General features: G+C 54.7%; 4 protein-coding genes across 9 annotated transcripts in view; 3 read left to right on the top strand and 1 right to left on the bottom strand.

The window, feature by feature from the left end:
• The first annotated feature begins 598 nt into the window (after window positions 1–598).
• On the top strand, window positions 599–14,129 carry SEMA4G (semaphorin 4G). 5 transcript variants are annotated; one of them, XR_004522462.2, is made up of 16 exons: window positions 599–706; window positions 3,667–4,145; window positions 4,240–4,388; window positions 4,655–4,717; window positions 7,424–7,522; window positions 7,644–7,737; window positions 7,884–7,997; window positions 8,187–8,356; window positions 8,440–8,609; window positions 8,875–9,019; window positions 9,148–9,370; window positions 9,773–9,888; window positions 10,030–10,190; window positions 10,390–10,451; window positions 11,836–12,890; window positions 13,016–14,129. XR_004522462.2 is itself a non-coding variant. In XM_033841660.2 (15 exons), the coding sequence occupies exons 2-15, from the start codon at window positions 4,022–4,024 to the stop codon at window positions 12,660–12,662; spliced, it is 2,532 nt and encodes an 843-aa protein (XP_033697551.1). In that variant the 5' UTR covers window positions 599–706; window positions 3,667–4,021; the 3' UTR covers window positions 12,663–14,129. The 5 variants fall into 5 exon arrangements, 1 of the variants encoding a protein (XP_033697551.1); XR_004522461.2 differs by having other exon boundaries at window positions 10,030–10,205; window positions 13,020–14,129; XR_004522459.2 differs by having other exon boundaries at window positions 10,030–10,205.
• A 518-nt stretch (window positions 14,130–14,647) lies between these two features.
• Window positions 14,648–15,855, bottom strand: MRPL43 (mitochondrial ribosomal protein L43). Its single transcript, XM_019939835.3, is given in 4 exon segments — window positions 14,648–15,169; window positions 15,172–15,368; window positions 15,481–15,587; window positions 15,678–15,855. Coding segments are annotated over 4 exon segments (465 nt in total). The 5' UTR covers window positions 15,809–15,855; the 3' UTR covers window positions 14,648–15,139.
• On the top strand, window positions 15,805–22,377 carry TWNK (twinkle mtDNA helicase). 2 transcript variants are annotated; one of them, XR_002177248.3, is made up of 6 exons: window positions 15,805–17,772; window positions 17,965–18,205; window positions 18,341–18,448; window positions 18,757–18,898; window positions 19,648–19,830; window positions 19,979–20,110. XR_002177248.3 is itself a non-coding variant. In XM_019939834.3 (5 exons), the coding sequence occupies exons 1-5, from the start codon at window positions 16,530–16,532 to the stop codon at window positions 20,297–20,299; spliced, it is 2,055 nt and encodes a 684-aa protein (XP_019795393.1). In that variant the 5' UTR covers window positions 15,805–16,529; the 3' UTR covers window positions 20,300–22,377. The 2 variants fall into 2 exon arrangements, 1 of the variants encoding a protein (XP_019795393.1); XM_019939834.3 differs by lacking the exon at window positions 19,648–19,830 and having other exon boundaries at window positions 19,979–22,377.
• Window positions 22,378–24,188: 1,811 nt separating this feature from the next.
• Window positions 24,189–26,223, top strand: part of LZTS2 (leucine zipper tumor suppressor 2) — a 10,152-nt gene continuing 8,117 nt past the window's right edge. The window contains exon 1 of the mRNA XM_033841725.2: window positions 24,189–24,338. The gene's annotated coding sequence lies outside the window, so the exon portion shown is untranslated. The remainder of the gene's footprint in view (window positions 24,339–26,223) is intronic.

Here is a 26,223-nt window from a genome sequence, read left to right as displayed (position 1 = left end):
GATTTGGTTGAGTGGACGGGTGCAAATGGTTGTGGCTTATTTAATCAGAAAAACAGCATTTTCTGTGTGCACTTCTGGTCAAGCTGTTACTTCATCCCTCCAAGCCTGACCCCCTTCACCTCTTCAGACCTCGGCTGGAGACCCTTGAGCTAGGAATCAAGACACTGTTCTGTGGTGAGAGCTGCCCCAACTCTTGGTCTCCACCTACTCTGGCCCTCTGCCCTAGGCAGAGAGCAGAAGGAGGTGGCAGAAGCACAAGAAGTGAGCTCCAGATTAGAGGACTGGCCAGAGGGCCTTCGGAGAGTTAAGCCCCGAGAAGAGACGTGTGCACATCCCCAGGAGCAGTCAAGTCCAAGGGGTTCTAGGGCTGAGGGGTGGGAAGGTAGGATCAGCCCTTCGAGGGCGCACGGGGTGGTGAAGCCACTACCAGGGGGCGTTACCGGGGCCGCGGCCCTAGGGGGCGGGGCACGCCAGACACCCGAGGGCTGTTTGTGAGCCCTGACCTATAGTGTAGGGTGGGAAGCGCCCTTCCCCGCAATTCACCCTGTTGGCCCCGCCTCCCAGGCTCCCGCCCCACCCCCCGGCTCCGCCTCCACCCCGCCCCTCCTCCGGCCGCGGCCCCTTCCTCCAGCCGCTGGTGCTGTGGTGCTGTGGGGCCGCGGAGCCGCGCACCAATGTCTCTATGGCCGGGGATCTGAGCGCAAAGGTGAGAGAGGCGTGGAGTGCGGGCGGCGGCGGTGCCCGGACCGGGGGGGCGGGGGCCAGGCCTTCCCACGTCTGTTAAACCCGCCAAGCTAGGCCAGGCCTTCCTCACCGCCAAGTCCCCTGGTCCCGAGTAAAGGCTCTAGAGGGGCGCGGGCCAGGCCTCGGGCCGCGCTGGGCGCAGACCCGCCACCGCAGAGTCGGGAACTGGCGTGGGGCGGGGGCCCGCGTGGCGAACAGTGTTCCCTGGGATCTGGGTCACGTCTCCCAGCATCTGGCTGCATCGAAGGAGAGCTTGTCCTCGAGCTGCAGCAGTAGAGACTGAGGTTAGACCTGAGGAGAGGAGAGAACCGCGGACTGTCCGGGATGGAGGAGGGAGGGGGTAGCGGGGGAGGGGCTCTCAGGCCTGGAGGGACCGCCATCCTACTGGGCAGAGGGAGATACCACCTACACTAGGCAGGTGGACATCTGGGATGAAGGTCGAGAGCCTGCCCATCCTACACTGATCCTGTTTGCAGGGTGGCTCCCCTCCTCAGTTCCCTCCGCCCTAAGATCTAATAGAGGGAAGGTGGTCAGAGTTCAGGGGGCTGGCCTTGGGAGAGGAACCCAAGCTGTGGAACCGGGGGTGGAGTGTGGGATGTGGACTGGAGACCTTGAAGCCTCGTTGCCACTGGGGGAGGGGGTTGGCAGCTCCGCCCCCCCCCTTTAGCCCCATCCTCCCTCCCAACAAGTTAAATGGGGGCTGAGAGCTCCTGCCCAACTCCCATATCTAGAACTGCAGTATACATGGGAGTAGAGGAGGACTAAGTTACACATTCCATTGCATCTTTACTTTGCTAAAACTAGGGGCCTCCTCCTGCCTGGGTTAGGTAGCCCCTCCCTCCCTTACAGAGCAGCCTTGACCCATGCACCCATCCTATTTGAGCATGCGAGGTCAGAAACTTCCCCCATCACTACACACACACACACACACACACACACACTCACAAACACATACTTGGATTCTGGCCTTAGAATTGGGACTTTCGGGAAAGGAGGCAGGGTTCTGCTCTGCATCTCACCCCCAGTGGACACTGGCAGCCTCCAAGCCTGCAGTGAAAACTGGACCCCTGTATGTACATATGCTTGTCTCTGCGTAGATGTAACTGTGTGTTTGAGGACTGTGTGCGTACGCATGTAGTTGATCCTTTTGCAAACATGACGGTGCCTGACCCACTATATCTATGGGTTTGTGTGCATGTCCCCACATGTACATGTGTATGTGCAGGACCCTCCTGTGAATAGGTGTACAATCCTTCATAGGGACATGTGTGGGTTTATAACCCTCCTTGTTAACCCCATAGGCTGGGTGACTTGCTGAACAAATGGGCATGTAAATACAACTTTACATGTAAGTATGTATAAACATGTGGCAGGCCCTTTAGGTGAACATATGTGTGCACAAACCTCCCTGTGAATGTGTGTGTGCATGACTCTCCTGCAAGTACACGTGCTCACAGCCCTCTGATGAATATGTATGTATGTGTGTACCTATGTGCATGCACATCACCCTCCTCTGGACATATGTGACTCGTTTAACCCTGTGTAAGTGTGCCATGCACCACACTCTGACCCGGGGTGTGTTCCTCTTGCCCAATTCTAGAGGCTGATCCCTCCTAGCCATAGGGCTCCCCCACACCCCCGCTTCTGCACTAAGCAGACAGGAGGCCCAAAGGTAAACAGATGTGCCTCCACAGTGAGAGGTGGGGCATGCGCTGTTTGCCTGGGGCCTCTTGCTGCCCCAGCCCCCACACCAGGGGCCCATGCCCCTTCTGTGAGCCCGGCACTCTCCTCAGTCTACTCATACTCCATTCTCTCTGGGCTCTGCCCACCACAGTGGTGACCTTTACCTCTTGAAAAAACCCTCCAAGTTCCTGTTCTCCCTCTGGCCAGTTCCCAGTCCCTCCTCTCTCTTCGAGGCCACATAGTTAATATTTGACCTGGAAGGAAAGGGAGAGGCCAGTTGCCCCCCTGGCCTTGTCTGATGAGATTGGGTGGGTCAGGTTTTTCTCCACACCTAGCCCAGCCAAGCCTCAGGAACTTCAGAGATCAGGCCTATTACAGGGATCACATCAGACCTGCCACCTATCCCAACCCCACCCCCAGCTGGTTGGCGTGAGGGAGGGTCCTGGTGTGGGAATAGTCTCCAAGATGTGCCAGGAGAGGTAGCCGAGAGCTCAGGGATCCTATCGTTCACCTTTTACATGTTGCTTATGTCTCAATTAAGTGACCTTGCACACTAGAGACTCCTGTACAGGTATTACAACTGTACAGTGGCGGGGGGTGGAGAGCAGAGGGAGGCAGATACACCCCGAGGTGCCTGTGAGTGCCTGTTTGCAGGTAGGGGCACGTGTGGATGCTTAGCCAGAGGGTATAGTACAGACTCGCATGGGCAGGGCAGAGATGTGCACCCCCTTGTAGAGGAATGCCGAGGAGGAGAAGTATCTAATTAAAGACAAATTCCAAAGGGAGCTTTCAGGTCAGGGAAAAGAAAAAACAAAGGGAAAACAGAACAAAATAAACAAAGGCCCATTAAGCATCTCTGCCCAGGCCTTCCTGCATAAGGCACCCCCGCAGGCGGCAGGGGCAGCTGCTGCCTGAGTTGGGTCTCCCTGTTGGGAAAAGGCACTCTCCCTAGGAACCCGAGCTCCACCAAGATGGAGGCCTAGCCAAGCTTCTGACTCGGTCAGAGGAGGGCTATTACCTTGGGTTTGGGTTGAAGGGAGTCTAGGGTCTTGAAAGTGGACAAGTTCCACCCAACGTCCTGCAGCAGAACACCGAGGGGGACAGAATGGCTGAATCCATCCTCTTGTGGGAGTTTCGTAGATGCTGGGCCTCCTCCCTTTGGTACCACCTGAAGTCTGAGGGTAATGCTATCTACTTTCCACAGATGAAAGGGCTTTTTTTCCTGTTTTTTTTCTTCAGAAAACAGACCTCAGAGAACCAGGACCAGTCCTGCTGTTGGGGCAGGGTGACCCCATCAGTGACCTACAACCCCTCTGTGACCCCACAACTCCCTCTCACCATGGCATTTGTATTTGATGCCAACAGGCAGCATGTAATCCATTTCTCCTCTTGACCTCTTACCTGGGATTCCATGGCCACACAACCCTGTGATTCCATGTCTCCCCAATTCCAGGACCCCCCCTGGCCCCATGACTCCTGACCTTCTAAGTCACCTCCCTGGACCTTAACCCCTGTGACTCTTCTTCCCATCATCCCCTTAACTCTGGCCCTGGCTCCCCTTGGGGGTCTTGTTGGTCTGGGCCTCCCCAGGAAGATGTGGGGGAGGCTCTGGCCCCTCCTCCTGAGCTTCCTCACAGCAACTGCAGTCCCTGGACCTTCGCTGCGGAGACCATCCAGAGAACTAGATGCCACCCCGCGGATGACCATCCCCTACGAAGGTTAGACATCCCCAACCTCGAAAGGCAGCAGGAGCCAGGGCTGGGCGTGGGGAGGCAGCCCCAGAGCTGGGCTTATAGCTTCCCCTCTCCCCAGAGCTCTCCGGGACCCAGCACTTCAAGGGCCGAGCCCAGAACTACTCAACGCTGCTGTTGGAGGAGGCCTCAGCAAGGCTGCTGGTGGGAGCCCGAGGCGCCCTGTTCTCTCTCAATGCCCACAACATAGGAGACGGGACTCACAAAGAGGTCAGCCCCTGGAATTTGAACCACCAGAGGGTCTCCAGCTTCATCCAGCTCCTTGGGACCTCAACTTCCTGGAAACCCTGTCAGCCTTCCATAGCCTCCTGGTCAGACAGCACTGCCCTTCCTGGCCCAGGTCTCCCTTACCTCCAATACTCTTCCTGAAACTTACCCCCACGCTGGGGTCCTATCACCTTGTCCCACAGGTAGTGGGGAAAGGCAAAGGCATTGGGTTCAATGCATCAGCCAATTCCCTTTACTGCCCCCTCCAGATTCACTGGGAGGCCTCCCCAGAGATGCAAAGCAAATGTCATCAAAAAGGGAAAAACAACCAGGTATGTGGTTTGCCCTCTCCCCAGCTCCTTTCCTCTTTCTTTTCAGTGGGGGATGTCAGGGTTGGTGGGGACACAGATGGAGAGGTACGGATCAGCCAGTCTGTTGCAGCAACCACAATAAGCACTGTAAGTGCCACTGGAGTGGCAGGCCCTGGGAGCAGTATTTTTAATCCAAACATCTGGTGACCTACTAGCTTGGTCTGAGACAGCATCTTAATCTCCTCTGGGCTCCCCAATAATAATCATGATAACAATAAGTAATCTCTAGTAAGTGCTGACTTAGCTATTATCTCATTTAATTCTAAAATAACCCTATAAAATAGTATTATCCTCCATTTTACAGATGAGAAAAATGAGGCTTTGGTCAAGGAATAGCTCAAGTACCCAGTTTTCCGTGGAAGGTGTATTAGTGAAGTGTCAGCCCTTTCTGGCTAAAGAACAGGGTGTCTGCAGGGGTCCTGTGTCTGGCTATGTAACAGATCCATCTGGAGAGCTTTTTACACAGTGGGGTTTTTTTTTTGTTTGGTTTGGTTTTTTTTTTTTGGTTTTTTTTCTTGGCCATGACCAGGGATCAAACCCACGCCCTCTGTAGTAGAAGCACAGTCTTAACCACTGGACCACCAGGGAGATCCCTGGAGAGCTTTTTAAAAATACACATTCCCAAGGCCCACTGACCTGGGGATTCTGATTCAGTGGGTCTGTGGTGGTGCTGAGGCAGCTGCATTTAAAGAGGCGTCTCCAGGAGATTCCATCAAAGGCTGCCTCTTAGTATAACATGGGTAGAAAATGGGGCTGGTGAGGCAGATGGAGCCCAGTTTATGGAGGGCTGTAAACACCCAGCTCGGGGTTTGGATTTTATTCTAGGACAATGGGCACCCTCACCATATGACACTTTAGAGAGTCTCAAACTTTAATGTGCAGTGAATCACCTGGGTGTATTACAAATGCAGATGCTAACACAGTAGGTCTGGGGAAGGGCCTGAGATTCTGCAATTCTAACAAGCTCCCAGATGAAGCTGACACTGCTGGTCCCGAACCACACTTTGCCTTTAGAACATTTCCCAAAGCATGTTCTGAGGAGCATTAATTTTCAAAAGAGATGTTTAATAGTTAGATGAGTTTGGGAAATGCTGTGTGCTCAATCCCACAATGCACAGCAATACCCTTAAGGCTTTGAGGAGTCCTCAGTAAAGGTAGGTTTTACCTGTGGTTTCCTACTTATTTGACCACAGAATTCCCCCTCCCAGCTCCATTTTTTTAATGTAAACATCTTGGGGAAACACTATTATAAGAATATTTATTTGGTCCCAGGCACTAGGTGGCTTAAAATAGAGTGAGTCTGGAGGCACGAAAGGCAGTGAGGAGGCTGGGGGCATCATATGGGTCAGAGGAGGGAGGCCTGAGCAGGCTTGTGGAGAGGAGGGATGGATGCCAAAGTACTGCACCTGGTGAGGGAGCGGGATGAGACAAAGAGGCCTGCATGGACTCAAACCCTGGGTAATAAGCAGGAGGAGAAATCATTAACAAGGCAAAGAAGTCAAGAGGGTGGCAGCTTAGGGCATTTGATGGGCAGAGGAGGCCAGGGTAGCTGCAGTAGGGTGAATTAGGCCACAGGAAGGGGTAGGGCCCTATCATGTAGGGCCGGGAGCATATGGGACCCTATGTTCAGGACTCTGGTGAGTCACTGAAGGGTTTTTAAATACAGCAGTGACATGATCTGGTTTACATTTTTTAAATATGCCTTGGAAAGTGGGTTGCAAGACGGTACTGACTGGGAGAATCTCTCTGGAAGGAAAATCCAGACAATGGTAACAGCAGTCTCCTTTGAAGGCAACGAGGATAAAAAGGAGACTGTTTACAACATATCCCTTTCTACCTTTTGAATTTTACACTGTGTGCATGTATTCCTCATTCACTGAATAAATAAATGGTTTCTGTAAAGAGTGGCAGAGAGTTGGGAGAGCTGCCAGGTGGTCGCATAGCTGCCCAGGGAAGAGGTGATGGTGGTAATTTGGACTAGGGTGGTGGTAGTGGAGGGGGAGTAGACCAAGTCATGAAACATGTAGGACAAAGACTTAATCACAGAGAGAGACTGAGTGTGAGGGTGAGGGAATGGGAAGCAGCAAAGATGACGCCTGGTTTCTGGACTGAGTGATGGGATGGACTGATGAAGTGGGAAAGACTGGATGAACAGTTTTAAGAGGGAGGATGCAGGTGAGGGAGGGGAGGGGATGAGCTTGGTTTCTGACAGCATGAGTGTGATGTGTCTGTGGGATATCAGGTGGAGCAATGGCTAGAACCTGGGGGTAGATTTGGTAGTGCCACCCCGAAGCAGGTGTGGGAGCTCCATGACTGGGGGACAGTGCTGAGGAGATGTAAGAGAGAAGCATCTTAGGGTGGTGAGAGCCCTTGGAGCCCCCGAACTGGGGGGTGCAGGGGACTATAGAAGATGCAGGAGAAGCCAGCCAAGTGTGTCAGGCAATCTAAGAGATAGCCAAGGGAAAAGGGGTCATGCCCCTGGGAGACCAAAGGACAGTGAGTTCCAGGGAATAGTCTGTGTTCTGGGCAGTGAGAAAGCCCACCAGGCTCTTGGAAAGAACTATTTGTCCTGTGGGTGGGGGCAAGAGCCAGACCACAAAGCTGGCCTAATGGAAGCAGTCTCTAAGGAAGCCCAGGGCTCACAGCCCTCCCCCACCTATCCCACAGACCGAGTGCTTCAACCACGTGCGTTTCCTGCAGCGCCTCAATGCCACTCACCTCTATGCGTGCGGGACTCACGCCTTCCAGCCTCTCTGTGCAGCCATTGTGAGTATTCCTGTCCCTGCCCTGATTGCTGGTCCCCGACCCTGGACTGGTCTGATCTTCGGCAACAACCCTGGCCTATCCTCAGGATCGATGACCTCTGGCCCTTCCTTCATTCCCCCAGGATGCTGAGGCCTTCACCTTGCCAACCAGCTTTGAGGAGGGGAAGGAGAAGTGTCCTTATGACCCAGCCCGTGGCTTCACAGGCCTCATCATTGGTAAGCATGCCCTCCTCCCCACATCGGCCCCTCATCCACAAGCATGCTGTTTGCAGACACGGATCTCATTGCTAGGACTTGCCACCCATGTGTTATGTGTCTTGTTTTGTGTGACATGTCTTATGGCTGGCATGTCCCTGCCTCAGATGGAGGCCTCTACACAGCTACTCGGTATGAATTCAGGAGCATCCCTGACATCCGCCGGAGCCGCCACCCGCACTCCCTGAGGACTGAGGAGGCACCAATGCACTGGCTCAATGGTTAGGAGGACGAGGCACAGGATGATGGGGGGCAGGGGACTATTTCTTCATCTTTACTCCCTTGGGCAGTTGACCATCCCATCCCCATATCCCCAGGTGATCGTGTCTATTCCTGTGTGTTGTTGAGTGAGGGCGGTTGGGGGAGATCCCAGCCTAACTCAGAAGCCACCTGAACTGCCTGACCCACAGATGCTGAGTTTGTGTTCTCTGTCCTGGTGCGGGAGAGCAAGGCCAGTGCAGCGGGTGACGACGACAAGGTTTACTACTTCTTCACAGAGCGTGCTGCTGAGGAGGGCTCTGGAAGCTTTGCTCAGAGCCGCAGCAGCCACCGTGTGGCCCGTGTGGCCCGTGTGTGCAAGGTGAGGAGGACTGAGGGAAGGGCCAGGGTGTAGAGGCTGAACCTCTGATCCTGGCCCCTGACCCCATGCCCCTACCTCCCCAGGGAGACCTGGGAGGGAAGAAGATCCTGCAGAAGAAGTGGACCTCCTTCTTAAAGGCGCGTCTCATCTGCCACATTCCACAGTATGAGACACTACGTGGTGTCTGCAGTCTGGAAGCTGACACCTCGGCCCGCACGCACTTCTATGCGGCCTTCACGCTGACCACACAGTGGTCAGTGCAGGGACAGTGGGGAGGCAAGGAACGGGGACGGCATAGGGGCTGGAGCAGAGTTCAGTGAAGATGAGATAGGATCCACTGGGGGGAGGCTGGCTGCAGACAGAGAACTTCAGGCACGTCCAGTGGCCTGCTCACCCTCAGAAGAGGCCCTGTGGGCCTGGAGCAGGGATTGGTCAGGGTAACAGTGGGCTCCAGGCCATGCAAGTGGGCAGGCTCCATTCAGTGTGACTCAGCCACCTCCCCTATGTTCCATCTCTAGGAAGACCCTGGAGGCCTCAGCCATCTGCCGCTATGACCTGGCCGAGGTGCAGGCTGTCTTCGCAGGCCCCTACATGGAATACCAGGATGGTGTCCGACGCTGGGGCCGCTACGAGGGAGGGGTGCCGGAGCCCCGGCCTGGCTCGGTGAGTGCCCAGGCCTGGGGTCAGTGCTGAGCAGACGGGACCCCTGAGAGGGGCAGGAGGTCTAGCCTTGTGGGGAGGACGGGCAGGTGGCAGAGTCCTGAGGTTCACCACCCCGTCCCCCACCACAGTGCATTACAGATTCATTGCGCAGCCGAGGCTACAACTCATCCCAGGACTTGCCATCTCTGGTCCTGGACTTTGTGAAGTTACACCCACTGATGGCTCGGCCCGTGGTACCCACACGCGGACGGCCCCTGCTGCTCAAGCGCAGTGTGCGCTACACACACCTCACGGGGACACCTGTCACCACGCCAGCTGGACCCACCTATGACTTGCTCTTTCTGGGCACAGGTGCTTCTGACCCCTGGCCTGAGCCCTTTGGTGACTGCTGGCCTGAGTCCTTGATCCCTGTTGACCTCTAGCCCCCTGGATGACCCCTGATCACAAAACCCTGATGACCACTGATGTTGATTCTTCAATAAACACTACTGGTCCCCAATGACCACTAGCTCTTGGTGATTGCTGACTCCTGTCACCAACCACAGTGACATTTGACCCTAGTCACTAATGCTTCTAAATCCAATACTTCTTGTCATGACTAGCTTGGAGTTCCCAATGTCCAGAGGGCCCACTGCTACTGGCCGAATCCTTGTCCCTGACCTCATGACTCCAAGCTGCTCCCATTAGGCTATTGCAGGGGGCTGAGAGTAGATTCCACTGTTGGAGTCTGACCTTCTGCCATTCCCATACCAGCTGATGGCTGGATCCACAAGGCAGTGGTCCTGGGCTCTGGGATGCACATTATTGAAGAGACACAGGTGTTCAAGGAACCCCAGTCTGTGGAGAACCTGGTCATCTCTCCGACACAGGTAGCCCCTGACTTGTGACCCTCAATATTCTGGCCTTGCCAGAATAAGTGGAGGGAGTGGGGAGGCTGGGCAGTGGCTGTGTGTGTGTGTCTGTAAGTGGGAGTGGGGTGTTGCCAACCAGCTGTCCTCTCTGGCTCCTAGCATAGCCTCTACGTGGGGGCCCCTAGTGGAGTCATCCAGCTATCACTGTCCAGCTGCTCCCGCTACCGCTCCTGCTACGACTGCATCCTGGCCCGGGACCCCTACTGTGGCTGGGACCCCGGCACCCATACCTGCGTGGTGACCACAACCGGAGCCAACAGATCCCAGGGTAGCAGGTGGGAGGCCATAGAGGTGTGTGAGGGTCCCCTTTGCCCAGGGGATCGGGCCTGAGGGGTGGAGGAGGGCCTGCCAGCTGCAGGGAGTTGGGACCAGTTGTTGGTAACAGCTTTACTGACCCTTCCACTGGGGAAACTGAAGCCCAGTTCTCCTTGTTCATAAATCCCAATCTTCTATCTCCAGGACAGCACTGATACAAGACATAGAGAGAGGAAACCGAGGCTGTGAGGGCAACAGGGACACAGGTAAGTGATGTCACAGATGTGTGTGCATCTGGCTGCATAGCCTGTCCTCTTTACCATTTGATGCCACTTGTATGTGCATGTATGATTCTGAATGGCTGTGTCTGTGCTTTCAGCGAGAATGACCCAGCACAGAGTAAGTACTCGACAAATATTTGTTGCAAAAAAAAATTGTAAATAAGGAAACAGGTTCAAGATGTGAAGTTTTTTGTCACTTCTGGAGCTTACAGCCCAGTATATGCACAGGCAATCAAATGATCACACAACCAATTAATTACAATTATTTTCTTTGGTTTTTATTACAAAAGGAATAATTACAACTATGACAAGGGCTTGCCCCAAGGAAGATCAGATGACCAAGCTGATAACTGAAGCAAGAGCAATAATCATAATAATAATCATAGCTAATACGTACTGAGTACTTACCATGCGCCAAGCACTGATCAAACACTTACATGAACAATTTCATTTATTCTCAGAGCATTCCTATGAGAAAGGTGCCATTATTACCATCTCCGTGAGGGGCAATCTCTGGGGCACAGAGAGAATAAGTAAACTACCCAAAGTTAAATCAGCTATTAAGCAGTAGGGTCTGAATTTGAACCTGACCCTAAGCAGGCTGCCTGGAGTTTGTGCTTTTGATCACTGTTATGCTCTCTCCCCCAAGTTAACCGGGCAAATAGAGGGCATGGGGAGGGGGATGACACCCAAGTAGAGGGAAGAGCAGGCAGAGCAAGCTTGGTGTTTGAACAACAAGAGAAGAGGCTGGGGAAATGGGCGGGACTGTGTTGAGGCAGCGGAGTGGCATGATCAGCATAGTGTTTTTTAAAGGTCACCCCACTGCTGCATGCAGAATGGATTAGATGGGGGCCAGCAGTTGGGGAAGGAGAGACGTGAACAGGTCTAAGATAGATTCTGGAAGCAGAATCTTAGTGAGGGTTAGATAGAAAGATGAGGGGGAGAGACAGCCAAGGGAAACTCAGGTTTCTGGGAAATGGCTGGTAGCACCATACATGGTGATGACAATTCAAGAAAAATACCTGGTGTAGGCTGGGAGGGAGATTTTGGCCTTAGTTCCTGTGACATGTCCAAGAGATGCCCAGCATGTGGAAGATATTCAAATCTGATGCTCAGAAGAAGAGAACTCTTTGTTGGAGGTAGAGATGAGGAATCATTGGCAGATGTCAGGAATTGAAACCACTGAGAAGGGCCAACGTGAACCTTATGTGGGAGCATGAGCACAGAGAGCTTAGTCAGTTGTCACCGTAATTCCAGATTCTGTGCTTGGTGCTGGGGACCTAACAGTGGACCACCTGGCTTGCCATCTCCAATGCCTTCCCAGGACAGGCAGGCAATGACCACTTCTCCTGTCCCCCGCTCCCTCCAGGGCCACCACCACCACTGAAGACCCGTTCTGTGCTCCGGGGTGATGATGTCCTACTGCCCTGTGACCAGCCATCCAACCTGGCCCGGGCCTTGTGGATGGTCAATGGGAGCATGGGCCTGAGTGATGGGCAGGATGGCTACCGCGTGGGTGTGGATGGGCTGCTGGTAACAGACACACAGCCTGAGCACAGTGGCAACTACGGCTGCTATGCTGAAGAGAATGGCCTCCGCACCCTGCTGGCCTCCTACAGCCTCACAGTGCGGCCAGCCACTCCTGCCCCTGCTCCACAGGCCCCTGCAATGCCTGGGGCACAACTGGCGCCTGATATGCGGCTGCTCTATGTGTTAGCCATTGCTACACTTGGTGGCCTCTGCCTTATCCTGGCTTCCTCCCTCTTCTACGTTGCCTGTCTTCGGAGAGGTGGACGAGGACACCGACAGAAATACTCACTGGGTCGGGCCGGCCGGGCAGGGGGCTCTGCTGTGCAGCTGCAGACAGTGTCAGGCCAGTGTTCCGGAGAGGAAGATGGTGATGATGGGGAGGGGGCTGGGGGCCTGGAGGGTGGCTGCCTCCAGATCATCCCCGGGGAGGGGGCCCCAGCCCCGCCACCCCCGCCACCCCCACCACCACCGGCTGAGCTGACCAACGGGCTGGTGGCACTGCCCAGCCGGCTGCGCAGGATGAATGGCAATAGCTACGTGCTCCTGAGGCAGAGCAACAATGGAGTGCCGGCAGGGCCCTGCTCCTTCACAGAGGAGCTCAGCCGCATCCTGGAGAAGAGGAAGCACACACAGCTTGTGGAGCACCTGGATGAGAGCTCTGTCTGAGCCCAGCCTCCCAGGACAAATGCTCTTCCAAACCAGCCTGTCTGCCCCAGGCTGGGCCGCTGCCTCCCCAGCACAGACACCCTACCTTCATCCCTACAACTCCAGGCCCTTCTCCCAACTTTTTGATGTCCCTGTAGGGCTGGCCAGAGTCAGGCCCAGCCAAAGCCCCCTTCTCAGTCTCCATGGACCCATCTGTGAGCAGCCCAGGCCAACCGGTGCTCCTCAGAGGTAGGTGCTCCCTCAGGCTCTGCAGACCCAGAGCCAGCTCCTGTTCCCTTTTAACCTAAGCACTTGGGAGGAGAGGATGCCATCCTCCTGCCCCATTCATCTGCTCAAACCCTTCTTTCTCCCAGGCAGGGCTCTGCAGGTCCAGATGGCCTCAATGTCACCACCCTCTGCATGGCCCTATGTGCTGGATGGTCCTGAAAACAGACAAGACCTCTGCCAGCCACCAGAACCACCTGAGCCCTGTGTACATTCACGTGTGCACATGGAAGAATGTCTATCAGCTGGGCTGCAGGGCCCCCACGCCCACCTCCTGGTGCATTCTTGTTTCATCCCTTCTGGACTTTGGGTACCCTCCCAATTTGCCACATCCCATCCTACCTAGTCCTCTCCTGTAGTCCCAGCCCCATGTGATGACCTCTTTGGCAAGAGCTTGGGAACAGGCCAGCCTGGGGAGGTAAGACTACTGCATCATTCACTCTTCTTCCTTAATGTGCAGCCCTTGTAAGTCAGCCTCCTTACCCCCTTAGTCACTCTCAAGAGTGACAGAGACAGTTCCAGGCATGGTGTTCCTCATGAACATGTGCTTACATTTCCACTCACGTGCACCTTCTGAGCCTCCCCTTGCTGCGCTGGACCTGTGTCTGTTGGGTTTGATCCATGAACATTTCAGAGGGAGAGCTCTCTCCCATTTAGCTGTCCTCACAGTCACTTCCTTAGGATGGGTGACCAACACTGCACTCAATGAGCCAGCCTCCCTTTTGTGGACCAAACATTTGCTACCCCTAGACCAGAGCAGGGGGAGAAGAGATCTGATGTCTCACCTGGCACATGAAGCCCGTTCTTGGAACTATGCAAAGGATAAGAGGCTGGGAGTTTGGATGCTTGGCTCCCACCCCTGTCCTACCTCACCGGGGCACTTTCAGGGTCCAGGGGCCTCTGAAGTCTCCAGGCCCATATGGGACAATCAAAACCTGACTGAGCGCCCCCATTCCCCTTGGGTGAGGGTGACTGTTATTTTTGTAGCTGAGAACGTGGAGTCCCACGGGATTTTTACTGCCCTTCACCCAGCCTCTCCCCCCTCTACCCCACAATGAATGTATTTATTGTAAACCGGCTACCATTCTTTAGGAATGCCCCCGCTCACGACCCAGGGAGGCGGGAGAGGCATGTGACAGGGTGGGGAGGCTGGGTTCAGTTCCTCCCCCCACTGTTGGTTAATAAATACCCTCCTTCCCCACAGCTATGAGTGGTCTGCTTGGTCTAGACTGGTCTTCTCCTGACCACCAGGGGACAGGCTTCTGAGCCTATGGTAAAGGTGCTGCAGGGTTGGCTTTGCTTCCCATAAAGCCATTTGCAGAGGAAATTGGGCTCCTCAGCTTCCATCCTGACTGTCCTGGGCAGGTACAGTCCTTTTTTAAAGGCTCTCACTATTTATTGATCATGGTGATAAGGGGATGACAAACAAAATTACGACAGTTCAAGAATTCATACAACAGTTTCTAGGTTTTTACCTCCTGGCTCTTTTTCTCACCATCTCCCCCCATCCCTCACCTCATTTTTAGCTAAGCCTAGAAGATGCTGCCTATTTATCAGCTGGCCTGAGAATCACTCTCTCCAAGGGTCAAGCCTAGATTAATCACATGGCCTTTGATATTACACCATCCTGAAGAGTTATTATTCATTTTGCTTCTGGTTTTAAGATAAAAAAATGGCATTATAGTTTAAATATGTGCATATTTTGAAGTAGACTTCAAGTGTGACCTTGACAAGTTTATTAACTTCAGTTTTCTAATCTGCACACAAACATTCACAGATATAAAGGACCTAGCCCAATGCCATGCTCACAGCAGGGTACAAGGTACTAGCTCTCTCTTGGTCAATGGCTGCAAACACAGGACATAAGGGATTCTTCAGAAGCCAGCCTTAAATCCTCTCACTGTGATTTGAGATCTGGATTTAAGAAATGAAGATCCAGTAAAATCTGAAGACTCTCGGGTTTCCGAGATGTCAGCTGGATCAGAATTAGGAGACTCACAGTCTCTGCCCCTCACAGGGTACATCAAAAAGAAACAGGCAGCTCTTCTTTATCCCAAGCAAAAGATTTGGCATCAGCTTCCCCTTTGGTGGGCTCCATCTGTCTCCCGTGAACCAAACCAGAAGGAAGAACCACCTCTACTGGGGCTCTACTGGGGTCAGAGTCCAAACCCTGGGGCTGGAGTAGGTGGAGCAACTCTTCATTGTGTTAGCCGCTAGGCTGGGGCAGGATCCTGGACCTCTCTCGAGGGCGCAGCCCGCCCAGCGTTGTCGGTTTGTTGGTGAAGGGATGCCACTGGCCCTGGATGCTAGGGCTGTCCGTGTGGAAGGGCTTGCGGATGCGGATCACGTCCAAACCCGACTGGTCCGCCAGCTTCTGCACCAGCGTGGCGATCTCCTCGACCGACTTGCAGTGGATGCTCTCCTCGCGCACAGACCCGTTAACTGGCCGAACGGAGGTGGGGATAAAAGGAAGCGGGTCAGGGGTCACACGAGTGGCAGGAAGCGCGCCGAGCCCCACGACGCCTCCCTCCAGCCCTCGTCCGGCCCCACTTACGGTATTCGGCCACTACTCTGGGCACGCAGCACGGCCGCGGGTTCACGTATATTACGACCCCGGGATTCCTGCGGGCGAAGTCGGTCACCTCTCGTTCCACGAACTCCCTGAGGGACCGGAGAAGGGTGAGCAAGGTGACTCCTGACCCGGGGCAACCTCGGCATGGAGTCGCACGTCCGCGCCCTTCCCCGGCTCACCTGGCGCCGCGGGACGAGGGCGCGTCACGGCTGAGGCTAAAACTGAGACGCTGCAGCTGCTGCACGTAGCGACCCAGCCCGTTGTGCAGGACACTGGTCAGGAAGCGGCTCGCGCTCCCGCGCGCCGTCATGGCCGCAGCTCCGAAGCCGTCGAGCCCGGCCTCTCAGTGTGGGGGCGGGACTAACCCGAGGCTTCCGCTTCCTGGAACACTGGCGCCGCGGCAGTTTTGTTTCCGAGGTCGTGGCTAGTGGCGCGAGTGACCCATGTTGCAGGCAACAGGGGCAAGAGGAAAGTGGTGACTCGGGGCCGGGGTCAGGAGCGGCGGAGCTCCTAGCAGTGGAGCCGAGAAAACCACGCGGCGGAGGCGCGGCGGGCGTCCCTCTGAGCGCGGAGCTCGGCGGGAGCGAAGGAGTGGCGCTCAGGTTGCCTGGTGTCCCCTTGAGGGAAGGAGCGGCGGAGCGGTCCTCTAGCAGGGGGCTCAGAGGAGAGGGACTACGGAAGGGACGCAGGCGGCCGCAGAGATGAGGACGACGAGGAGGGGCAGTGGAGGGGCGGTAGTGGCGAGGAGATGATCGAGAAAAACCGCATCGGCGAGGGGCGGCGCGGAGGGGAGGCGGCGGGGGCAGCAGCTGTGGAGGACTTCAGAGGTAGGGAACCGGCCAAAGGGACACGGACGTGAAAGGGCCGTGTCCTCTGGCATAGATGTGAAGTGGCAATGTAGAGGGGCTGAAGAGGATTCAGAGGGAGAAGAGAGCTGCGTGCAGGATCCCTAGGGTCTGACCTAGTAGTGAAGGCACCCGAACCGGGCACCTAAGGCATTTCAAGCAGTGACTTCCCCCGTTTGACTAGGAATGTGGGTCCTCCTCCGAAGTGGGTACCCCCTCCGTATCCTGCTGCCACTACGTGGGCTGTGGATGGGGTGGAGGGGCCTGCCACGAAGCTTGGCCGTGGGCCCTCCTCGCAGACGGTACAGGAAGGAGGCTCTCGCCGCCTTGGAGGTACCAGTGTTGCCTGTAACAGCAACTGAAATCCGGCAATATTTGCGGGCCCATGGGATCCCCTTCCAGGATGGGCACAGCTGCGTGCGGGCACCTAGTCCCTTTGTGGGTGCCTCGAAGCTCAAGGACGAGACTGGTGCTGCCACTTCCTTCAGCCTCTTCATTGACAAGACCACAGGCCGCTTTCTCTGCATGACCAGCCTAGCTGAGGGGAGCTGGGAAGACTTCCAGGCCAGCGTGGAGGGGCGAGGGGATGGGGCCAGAGAAGGGGTCCTGCTTAGTGAGGCCCCAGAAGCTGAGGACAGTGAGGAGGTCCAGAGGATCTGGGACCGAGCCGTACCTCTCTGGGAGCTGCCTGAACCAAAAGAGGCCCAGCTGGCTCGCGTGATGTTTGGCCTCACCAAAGTGACAGATGACACACTCAAGCGTTTCAGTGTGCGCTACCTGCGGCCTGCTCACAGCCTTGTCTTTCCTTGGTTCTCCCCTGGAGGATTGGGATTACGAGGCCTGAAGCTACTAGGGGCCGAAGGCCAGGGTGACAGAGTGCACTATATGGAGACCACCATCCCCCAGCCTGGTGCCTTCCACAACCTGTTTGGGTTACCCCTGATCAGTCGTCGAGATGTTGAGGTGGTGCTGACGAGTCGTGAGCTGGACAGCCTGGCCTTGAGCCAGTCCACAGGGCTGCCCACCCTTGCCCTACCCCGAGGAACAGCCTGCTTACCCCCTGTCTTGCTTCCTTACCTCGAACAGTTTCGACGCATTGTGCTCTGGCTGGGGGATGACCTTCGGTCCTGGGAAGCTGCCAAGCTGTTCGCCCGAAAACTGAACCCCAAACGATGCTCCTTGGTGCGGCCTGGGGACCAGCAGCCCTCTCCCCTGGAGGCTCTGAACCAAGGCTTAAATCTTTCTCGTATTCTGCGTACTGCCCTGCCTGCCTGGCACAAGTCTATCGTGTCTTTCCGGCAGCTTCGGGAGGAGGTGCTAGGAGAACTGTCAAATGTGGAGCAGGCAGCTGGCGTTCGCTGGAGCCGCTTCCCTGACCTCAATCGTCTCTTGAAGGGACATCGGAAGGGCGAGCTGACAGTCTTCACAGGTGACCCTTTGGGAAATCACTGCTTGGGCGGGTTTGGGGGCAGAGGGTCAGATGACTGAAGCATGTGGGTTTGGGCTACAGTAAATGTTGAAGAGGCGCCTTCCCCTCCTAACTTTGAAGCTCCTTGCCTGTCTTGGTTTCAACGGTAGGGCTTTACTCCTCACCCGGGTCTGTGTTCAACCCCCCATGCAGGGCCGACAGGCAGTGGAAAGACGACATTCATCAGTGAATATGCCCTGGACTTGTGTACCCAGGGAGTGAACACGCTATGGGGTAGCTTTGAGATCAGCAACGTGAGACTAGCCCGGGTCATGCTGACACAGTTCGCTGTGGGGCGACTGGAAGAGCAACTGGACAAATATGACGAGTGGGCCGACCGCTTTGAAGACCTGCCCCTCTATTTCATGACTTTTCATGGGCAACAGAGCATCAGGTGAGATTCCTAGGTGTGGAGCTTTCAAAGAATAGGAGGGTGGGAGAACAGACTCCCAACAGAGTTTTCTGGCTGCCATGGTCTGGAGATTACTTGTAACTGACTCTTGAATTCATTGTCTCTGCCTCTTCCCAGGACTGTGATAGACACAATGCAACATGCAGTCTACGTGTATGACATTTGTCATGTGGTTATCGACAATCTGCAATTCATGATGGGTCATGAGCAGCTGTCCACAGACAGGTGACATCCTCCTCTTGTCTAGCTGTAACCCACTTAGACACACATCTTCTCAGGGAGCTGGCCTCTGGGCAGACACACTGTACTCTTGTTTTCTGACATATGTGCAGGAGCATACCATCCCATATGTATTTCTGTCTTTGTAGAGGTGTGGGGTGTGGTGGTGGGAAGTATGGACAGGGACTTAAGTGTGAGTCCTTAGGTAGAGGGAAGTAGAGTGAGGTTGTGGTGGTTTGTGGGGAGATGTTAACGAATCAGGAGTATGTGTCTGTTCTTGTCCTTCTGTGTCTGGTAACCTCTTTGTTGGGTAGGATTGCAGCTCAAGACTATATCATCGGGGCTTTTCGGAAGTTTGCCACAGACAGTAGCTGCCATGTGACACTGGTCATTCACCCCCGGAAGGAAGATGATGATAAAGAACTACAGACAGCATCCATTTTTGGCTCAGCCAAAGTAAGTGGGCTTTAGAGGAGCTCAAGCTATGGAAAGTAGAGGGGGCAGGTGTGACCAGGGACAGCCCTCATTCGGCCTTAAATCATCTTGACTGTCCATCTGGAACAGGCAGGAGGCAGCTTGCCTCTGGGGCCATGACATGAGGAACACATGTGCTGGAATACAAGGCTGATAATGGTGGGTCCTTTGCCCTGCTTGCCTTCCAGGAACTCACATATTCTATGGGGAAAAGAGGGAGACAGTGAGGGACTTCCCTGGCGGTCCGGTGGTTAAGACTCCGTGCTTCCAATGCAGGGGGCGCAGGTTCGATCCCTGGTTGGGGAACTTAGATCCGATACGCCACGTGGCGCATCCAAAAAAAAAAAACAGGGAAAAAAGGAGACAGTGATTACAACTCAGTATGATAAGCGCTACGATAGGCAGCACAGGTGTTGGGAGAAAAGAGAAAAGGCATCTGAGTCAGCCTGGGGGGAGACTTCCTAGAAGATGTGTCAACAGAGGTTGGGTTGGGTTTTGTCCAACAACAGGTGTTAAATAAGCAAATAAGTGGGAGGGCCTTCTGGGCAGCGGGACCAGCCAGATCCTGGAGCTTCCAGTGGTACACTGAGTGCCTATTACACGCCAAGCCTGGGCTGGGCACGGGGAATACAGGGCAAGGAACACAAACTATGTGCCACAATGGAACAGACATGGAACTGGGGGAGAGAATAACAGAAATGGAAAGATGGTAGTGCCTTTTTTATTTACAGGGATCAAGAATGGTCTCTCTGATGAAGTGTAACATTTAGACCAGGACCTAAATGATAAGGAACTCGGGTTGAGTGAGCTGTGGAGCCAGAAATGTTAGCAGCAGAGGGAACAGCATGTACACAATCTGGGACAGCAACAGGGTTGTCAGGGAACTAAAAGGCTCAAGTGGCCCCAGCATTCTGGTCAGTAGTTCAAAGAGCTTTGGTGATGGGGGAAGTACTTTTCCCTTCCCCCATTTTTGCTATTCCTCCCTGCACCCTCAACCTTCCTTTGTGGTTCTCTCATACGTCTTCTCACTGCTCCTTCCTCCTTTTGCCCCTTATCCCCCAGGCAAGCCAGGAAGCAGACAATGTTCTGATCCTGCAGGACAGGAGGCTGGTAACTGGACCAGGGAAACGGTATCTACAGGTGTCCAAGAACCGCTTTGATGGAGACGTAGGTGTCTTCCCACTTGAATTCAACAAGAGCTCTCTCACCTTCTCCATACCACCAAAGAGCAAGGCCCGGCTCAAGAAGATCAAGGATGACAATGGGCTAGTGGCCAAAAAGCCCTCTTCTGGCAAAAAGGGGGCTGTGCCCCAGATCTCTGAGACTCACTCTGACCAGGCCCCCAACCCCAACAAGCCAGACCTCTCCAAGCCTTCAAGGTGAAGGCATTGCAGAGCTGGATGCTGAAATGAGCCTACCAGGACAGGCTGGGGTAGAGACTCTTAGTCCTCTGCTAGGGCTGCCTCTGTCCTGTAGTTGTGACCTATGGGCCCTTCTCAATCTGAGGGGCCTAGCCTAGGGCAGGGTTTCATTGCAAGAGAATTCAATTTAGCAAATATTTGAGAACCTGCTGTGTGCCAGGTTTTGTTCTGCATCCTGCGAATATAGCACTGACAAGACAGATGAGGTCCCTGCTTCCACAGAACCTGTAATGTGGTAGAAGAGACAAGATAAGCAATGAACAAATACATACAAAACATAGTTTTAGATAGTGAAAAATGCTCTAGAGGAAAAAATACAGTAATGTGATAATGCTTACAGGCTAGTTTAGATTAAGATCTGAAAAGGTGTCTCTGAGCAGAGGACATTTGAGCTGGGGCCTCTGAAGAACTAGGATTGAGCCATGTGAACATCTGGAGAAAGGAGTCCAGGCAGAGGGAAAAGTAAATACAGAGGCCCTGAGGTGGGAATGAGCAAGTTGAGGTAAAAGCAGTGGGGAAGCTGGAAAGGGGATAGGGGACTTCTTGCCAAAACTCCAGCCCAGGCTTTCAGAGCCAAGGGGCGACATGGTGGATACCAATCTCCTCTGCTCCCCACTCTGGAGCCTGCCCTGAGGTAGTGCTTACTACCATTGGATCTAGGTGCTCAGCCCTTATAATACCAGGGACAGCCACAAAGGTGGAATCCTGGAAGAGAGCCATGGAAGGGAGCTGTTAGCCCAGGGTGCCTGCCACCTAGACACTCATTCCATGGTATGCTGCCTTGGACTGCTGGAGTGGCTGCGATCATGACGTTGTAGAGCCTTTTCCAGTTTTACTGAAAAAAGTTTCCATTGCCTTTGTTTCTGTGCTTTTTCTTATTTGACCACTGGGTGTCACCCCAGTCTTTAACTGGATTTTCCTCTCACTTTGAATTGGGAGCAGATAGGTCCCCTCCCCCACCCTGTCTGAGCTGCGCACTCCCAAGAAAGCAGGGGTATTAAAGGGTCTTCATGCATGCACACCCTTACATCTCTTTGTGGCCTAGGGAAGACAGGATGGTGCTTCTTTATCTGTCTTCCCTGAGGATCTCCATGTGATCCCTGGCAGAGGTGCGGATCACTGGGCCCCATGCCTAAGGCTTTGCCTGACCAGCTGTACCTCTGTGACATGAGCCACTCACTGACCTCTCTTCGTGGACCCAAGCTCAGCATATTCTTATCTGGCCACCCCCCACCCACCCCATACATTTCCCTCCTCTTGTACCCTCTCAGCTTTTCTCTTATGTTAGTGTGTGTCAGAACTGGGGCTCTTGTTTAAAAATGCAGAACCTATTTTTTTAACATCTTTATTGGAGTATAATTGCTTTACAATGGTGTGTTAGTTTCTGCTGTATGACAGAGTGAATCAGCTATATGTATACATATATCCCCATATCTCCTCCTCCTTGCATTTCCCTCCCACCCTCCCTATCGCACCCCTCTACGTGGTCACAAAGCACCGAGCTGATCTCCCTGTGCTATGCGGCTGCTTCCCACTAGCTAGCTATTTTACATTTGGTAGTGTATATGTGTCCATGCCACTCTCACTTTGTCCCAGCTTCCCCTTCCCCTTCCCTGTGTCCTCAGGTCCATTCTCTACATCTGCATCTTTATTCCTGTCCTGCCCCTAGGTTCTTCAGAACCTTTTTTTTTTTTTTTTTTTTAGATTCCATATATATGTGTTAGCGTACGGTATTTGTTTTTCTTTCTGACTTACTTCACTCTGTATGACAGTCTGTAGGTCCATCCACCTCACTACAAATAACTCAATTTCATTTCTTTTTATGGCTGAAGGACTCCTCATTTTTAAGAAACCCTGCCGGAGATTGTAAGATAACTTACCCAGAGACCTGTCAGAAATATTGCTAAGGGACTTACCTGGTGGTCCAGTGGCTAAGGCTCTGGTGCTTCCAATGCAGGGGGCCCGGGTTCAATCCGTGGTGAGGGAACTAGATCCCACATGCCGCAATTAAAAAATAAAGATCCCACCTGTTGCAACTAAGACCCCGTGCAGCCAAATATATAAATATTTTAAAAAAGAAAGAAATCTGCTTCTAATGAAAAAAATTTTTTTAAAGAAATATTGCTAAATGGTGACACTTTCCCATCTCACTTCCTCTGATATCCTAAAGTCTGTTTCCCTTTAGATTTGCCTGCAAGCGTGATGAGAATGCAAGATGTTCTAAGGGGGCTGGGGAGAAGCCTTTTGTAAAGGGTGGTGGGGTCAGTGGGGTTCCTGCTTCCTGAAAGCAGGGCTGCTTTATCAAGGTTTCCCTGTCAACCTAAGAGGGGGCTCTGGAACCCTGTGGAATGGTCTGGGGTCTCTCTGGTCTGTGGTGTGTGAGAATTGTGGCTACAATTGTCTCCTGAAACACCCTGGAGCAAAGCTGTTCTCTGGGGGGGAGGGAGGGGGGACCTCTTCCAGGGCCTCCCTTCTTGGGGGTCTCTCCCAGACTGGCTGGAGCCAGGCCTCCTAATCCTGCAGTAATCATTCCCAGCCGCTGGCTGGTCTAGGCCTCATCCAGGGTCTATAACGTTGAACATCAGCCATGCCTTCCAGATGCACACCACCAGGTCAGTCCTACCTATAAGGATGTGGGTTCCATATTCTGGTCTCCCTAGGATGCCTAGTGTGTCCTCAGGAAATCCTTTAGGGATTTCCATTAGGGGACTTTTGTGAGGTCTCTGTGTGAATTGGAGTTAGAGGGATAGATACACACTTGCTTGTCTTGCCCCACCCTCCTAGCAGATACCCCCCACACTGCACAAACCAGAATGGGGGAGAGGGGAAGCTAATGTTCCCCCAGCCCCACCCCCTATACAAACACCTTCCATTCCACACCTGCCTTAAACTCCTCACATCAAAATTAGCCCAAAGTGTGTTCAGGAGTCCCTGGAACCTAGAAAGCAGTAGTTAATCCCTGGGTCCTGTGTAAGATCCCTGAGAGTCACTGTCCCTGTACGTAGCCAGAGTGTATTGAGGCAAATTGCCTGTGCCCAGCTGGACATTAAGAATCTTCCTGAGAGCTGAGGAAGAGCCTGGCCCAGGAGAGTCCAGCTGGATTTGCAGCCTTGTCCTCGATTCATTGTCACACTTGCCTGTGAGGGGCAGCCTTGGTCCTCCATCCCTTTACTGGGAATGGGTTTGAGAAGGGACTAAACTCACAGGACTCCTGCTGCCCAGGTACTCAGGCTGCAAATATGGCCCAGATACCTGTAGACATCACAGGCTGCCTAAGTGCCATGGAGGGTGGGAGCCCTTTGTGCCTCCCTGAAATACAGGTCAACTTCCTGTTTGTGCCTGTGGGTGGAACTTTATGAGCCTGAGAGAAACCTGGCCATACTCCGTAAGGGCCAGAACTGGCAAGCCTGCTCACCTGGGCAGACACCTACTCCAGGGGAGGGGGAGACGCTGGTTCTGCTCGGGCAGCCCCAGCCCCGAGGTGTGTGTGAGGAAGGGCGGGGTCTGTTTTGGTGAAACCCGAGCCTTCTTTGTCTGATTCCCAGGGGTTTCCCCTGTGTCTGGGGGGTGGGCTGAGAGTGGACCAGGGTGGGCTCCCTACAAAGCAGAGGAGGGTGGCAGTAAAGCCCTATAGCCAACTTGGTTAGCGCAGCCAGGTAGCTTAGCTTGGCTGTCGCGCCACTGGCCCCTTCGTAAGTCAAAAGCCAAATCCAGTAAGCTGTGAAGTCAGAGGCCAGAGGAGCAGTCTCGGGCCACCGTCGAGCCACAGCTGGGCTGGGTACTGGGTCGGCTGTTGAGGGGGTGCTGCGCAAACCACTCCCCTGCCGGGGTCGGGGGCGCGGCCTCAGCCGCCCCGCCCCGCTCCACCGAGCCCGGCCGGGCGGGCGCTCGGAGTCCGCAACTGGGAGCAGGCTTGGGAGCCGGCGGGTCCGCGGCAAGGAGGTACCGGCTCTGGAGCAGAAGCCGGGCGGAAGCTGGAACGGCGGTGCAGGTGGCGCTGGGTGAGTGAGTGGTGGGGCCGCGGAGGTGCAGGAACTCTCGCCTGCCGCACACCGCCCCGGAGCGAACTTTCCCGATCTGGGGAAGCTGGGAATTGGGGTTGAGGAGGGGGGGTCCCCGGTCCGGGGGCCGCAGGCCAGGAGTCTGAACAGGGAACCTACACGGAAACTCACACTGACGGGCCCACACACGCGCGCACACAGACACACACGCGTACTGGAGACACACGAACACACGTGCATTCCGGGGCGGACGCGCCCAGTGAGTTAACGCTAGTAGTCCGTGGAGCAGCGCCACTGGCCCGCGAGGACCCCCCAGCGGGCAGGGCGCGCTGCTGTCGCGTACTTGATGGGGGTGGGAGGAAAGAGCCGCCCAGTGACCGCGGATGGGGGCGGGCCGGGTGGGACACCTCCGGAGGCTCCTGCTTCCCTGCCGCCCGCAGGTGAAGACTAAGACGTAAACAGGCGCTGAGCACGTGATCGCTTCGCCCACCAGCGGGCTGTCCTCCCCCCACCCCAGCCTCGGGGCGGGAACCTCCCTCCGCGGTACTCAGCAAGTTTGCCAGGTATCTTGCCGGGCTGTATTTCATTCTCCTCCTGGAGGTGATCAGCCCTCCCCCAGGAATGGGAACACAACGCCCCCTGGAGTTGGGGTAGCGCAGGAGGACCAGAGACTGTTGCGCTGGGGTGGGGTTACCTGGGTTCCTCGTCCTCCTTCTCCGGAACATGGTGCCCCCATCCCTGAAAGTATCCCTGAAGGGGGTGCTATTCTGGATGGCAGTGTACAGCAGCCCCCGCCCGGTCCTCCAGCCCAGGGAGCAGCTGCGGGAGCGCCTGTGGGTCCCCTTCCTACTACCACTCTTCCTTGCAGAACTGGGAGCTCCTACCCCCAAAGTAGAAGCAGAAGGCCCACTCATGCAAGAGTGAGAGTCCCCCTTCCCCAGAGGATGCATGAGCGTACACATCACCTCAATACCAGAGTGGGCCTATCTCCCTCTGGTAGAAGGGAGGACGGCCCCCCTCCCCCCAGGGAATGAGGTAGTGGGCAGCGGCCCTCGGCTTCCCTCCCTGCCCCACCCCCCACCTCTACACACTCGCTGAGCCCAGCTGCTGCCGGAGCTTCTGGGCAGGCTGCCAGAAAGGGGAGGAGGCTCCTGGTGTCCCAGGAGGCTGGGATCAGGGTAAGGCCAGCAGAGGGGGTCTCCACGGGGGAGGGGGGGCTCAGTCTGTTCTTGTAAGGCTGAGGGTCTAGGGTGAGCCTGAGGGTGGCTGGGCTATGTTTCCCTTTACAGGGAAAAAGAAAGAAAAACAACCCTTTCCATAGAGCTAAAAATAGAGCTGAGAGCCGGCCAGGGCTGTGGCCTGGAAGGGGGGGAATGCTCCTTCCTGGGGCGGAGGAGCTCCGGCGGGCCTTGGCCCTGGGGGGCGGGGTTAGGGGGCAGGAGGCTGTCCTTGCCCAGGGGTGCGGGCATCAGCTGACCTGACTAGGTCACAGAGACCCCTACGGGCAAGTCTATGTGTTAAAATGTTTGTGAAATACAACGTGTATGTGTAAGAAGTTGTCTTTGTGACTGTGAATGAGACTGTCAGTGTGAAACATACTTAGGAGACGAAGTGTATTTAAGATTGTGACTGGGTGCGAAGGAACTCGAGCTGTGAAAGCTTGTGCACAACTAGGCGTGTGACACCGAGTGTATCTCTGTGAGTTGGCCTGAAGATTATGGAAAGAAGGGACATGGAACCTTGTGATGGACGAGACAGACTGTGTGATTGTGGCTGTGTGAGACTGAATGTGGGAAAGATCGTGTGGGTGTTAAGACAGTGTTGTTTGCCAGAGGGTGAGAATATCCCTGACCCTGAGAAGACAGTGGAATGTTGTCGGCTGTGA

The sequence above is a fragment of the Tursiops truncatus genome, chromosome 16 (assembly GCF_011762595.2).
Source record: "Tursiops truncatus isolate mTurTru1 chromosome 16, mTurTru1.mat.Y, whole genome shotgun sequence".
Taxonomy (NCBI): Eukaryota; Metazoa; Chordata; class Mammalia; order Artiodactyla; family Delphinidae; genus Tursiops; species Tursiops truncatus.
The sequence above is the reverse complement of the archived record's forward strand: the minus strand, read 5'-3'. Positions and strand labels throughout refer to the sequence as shown.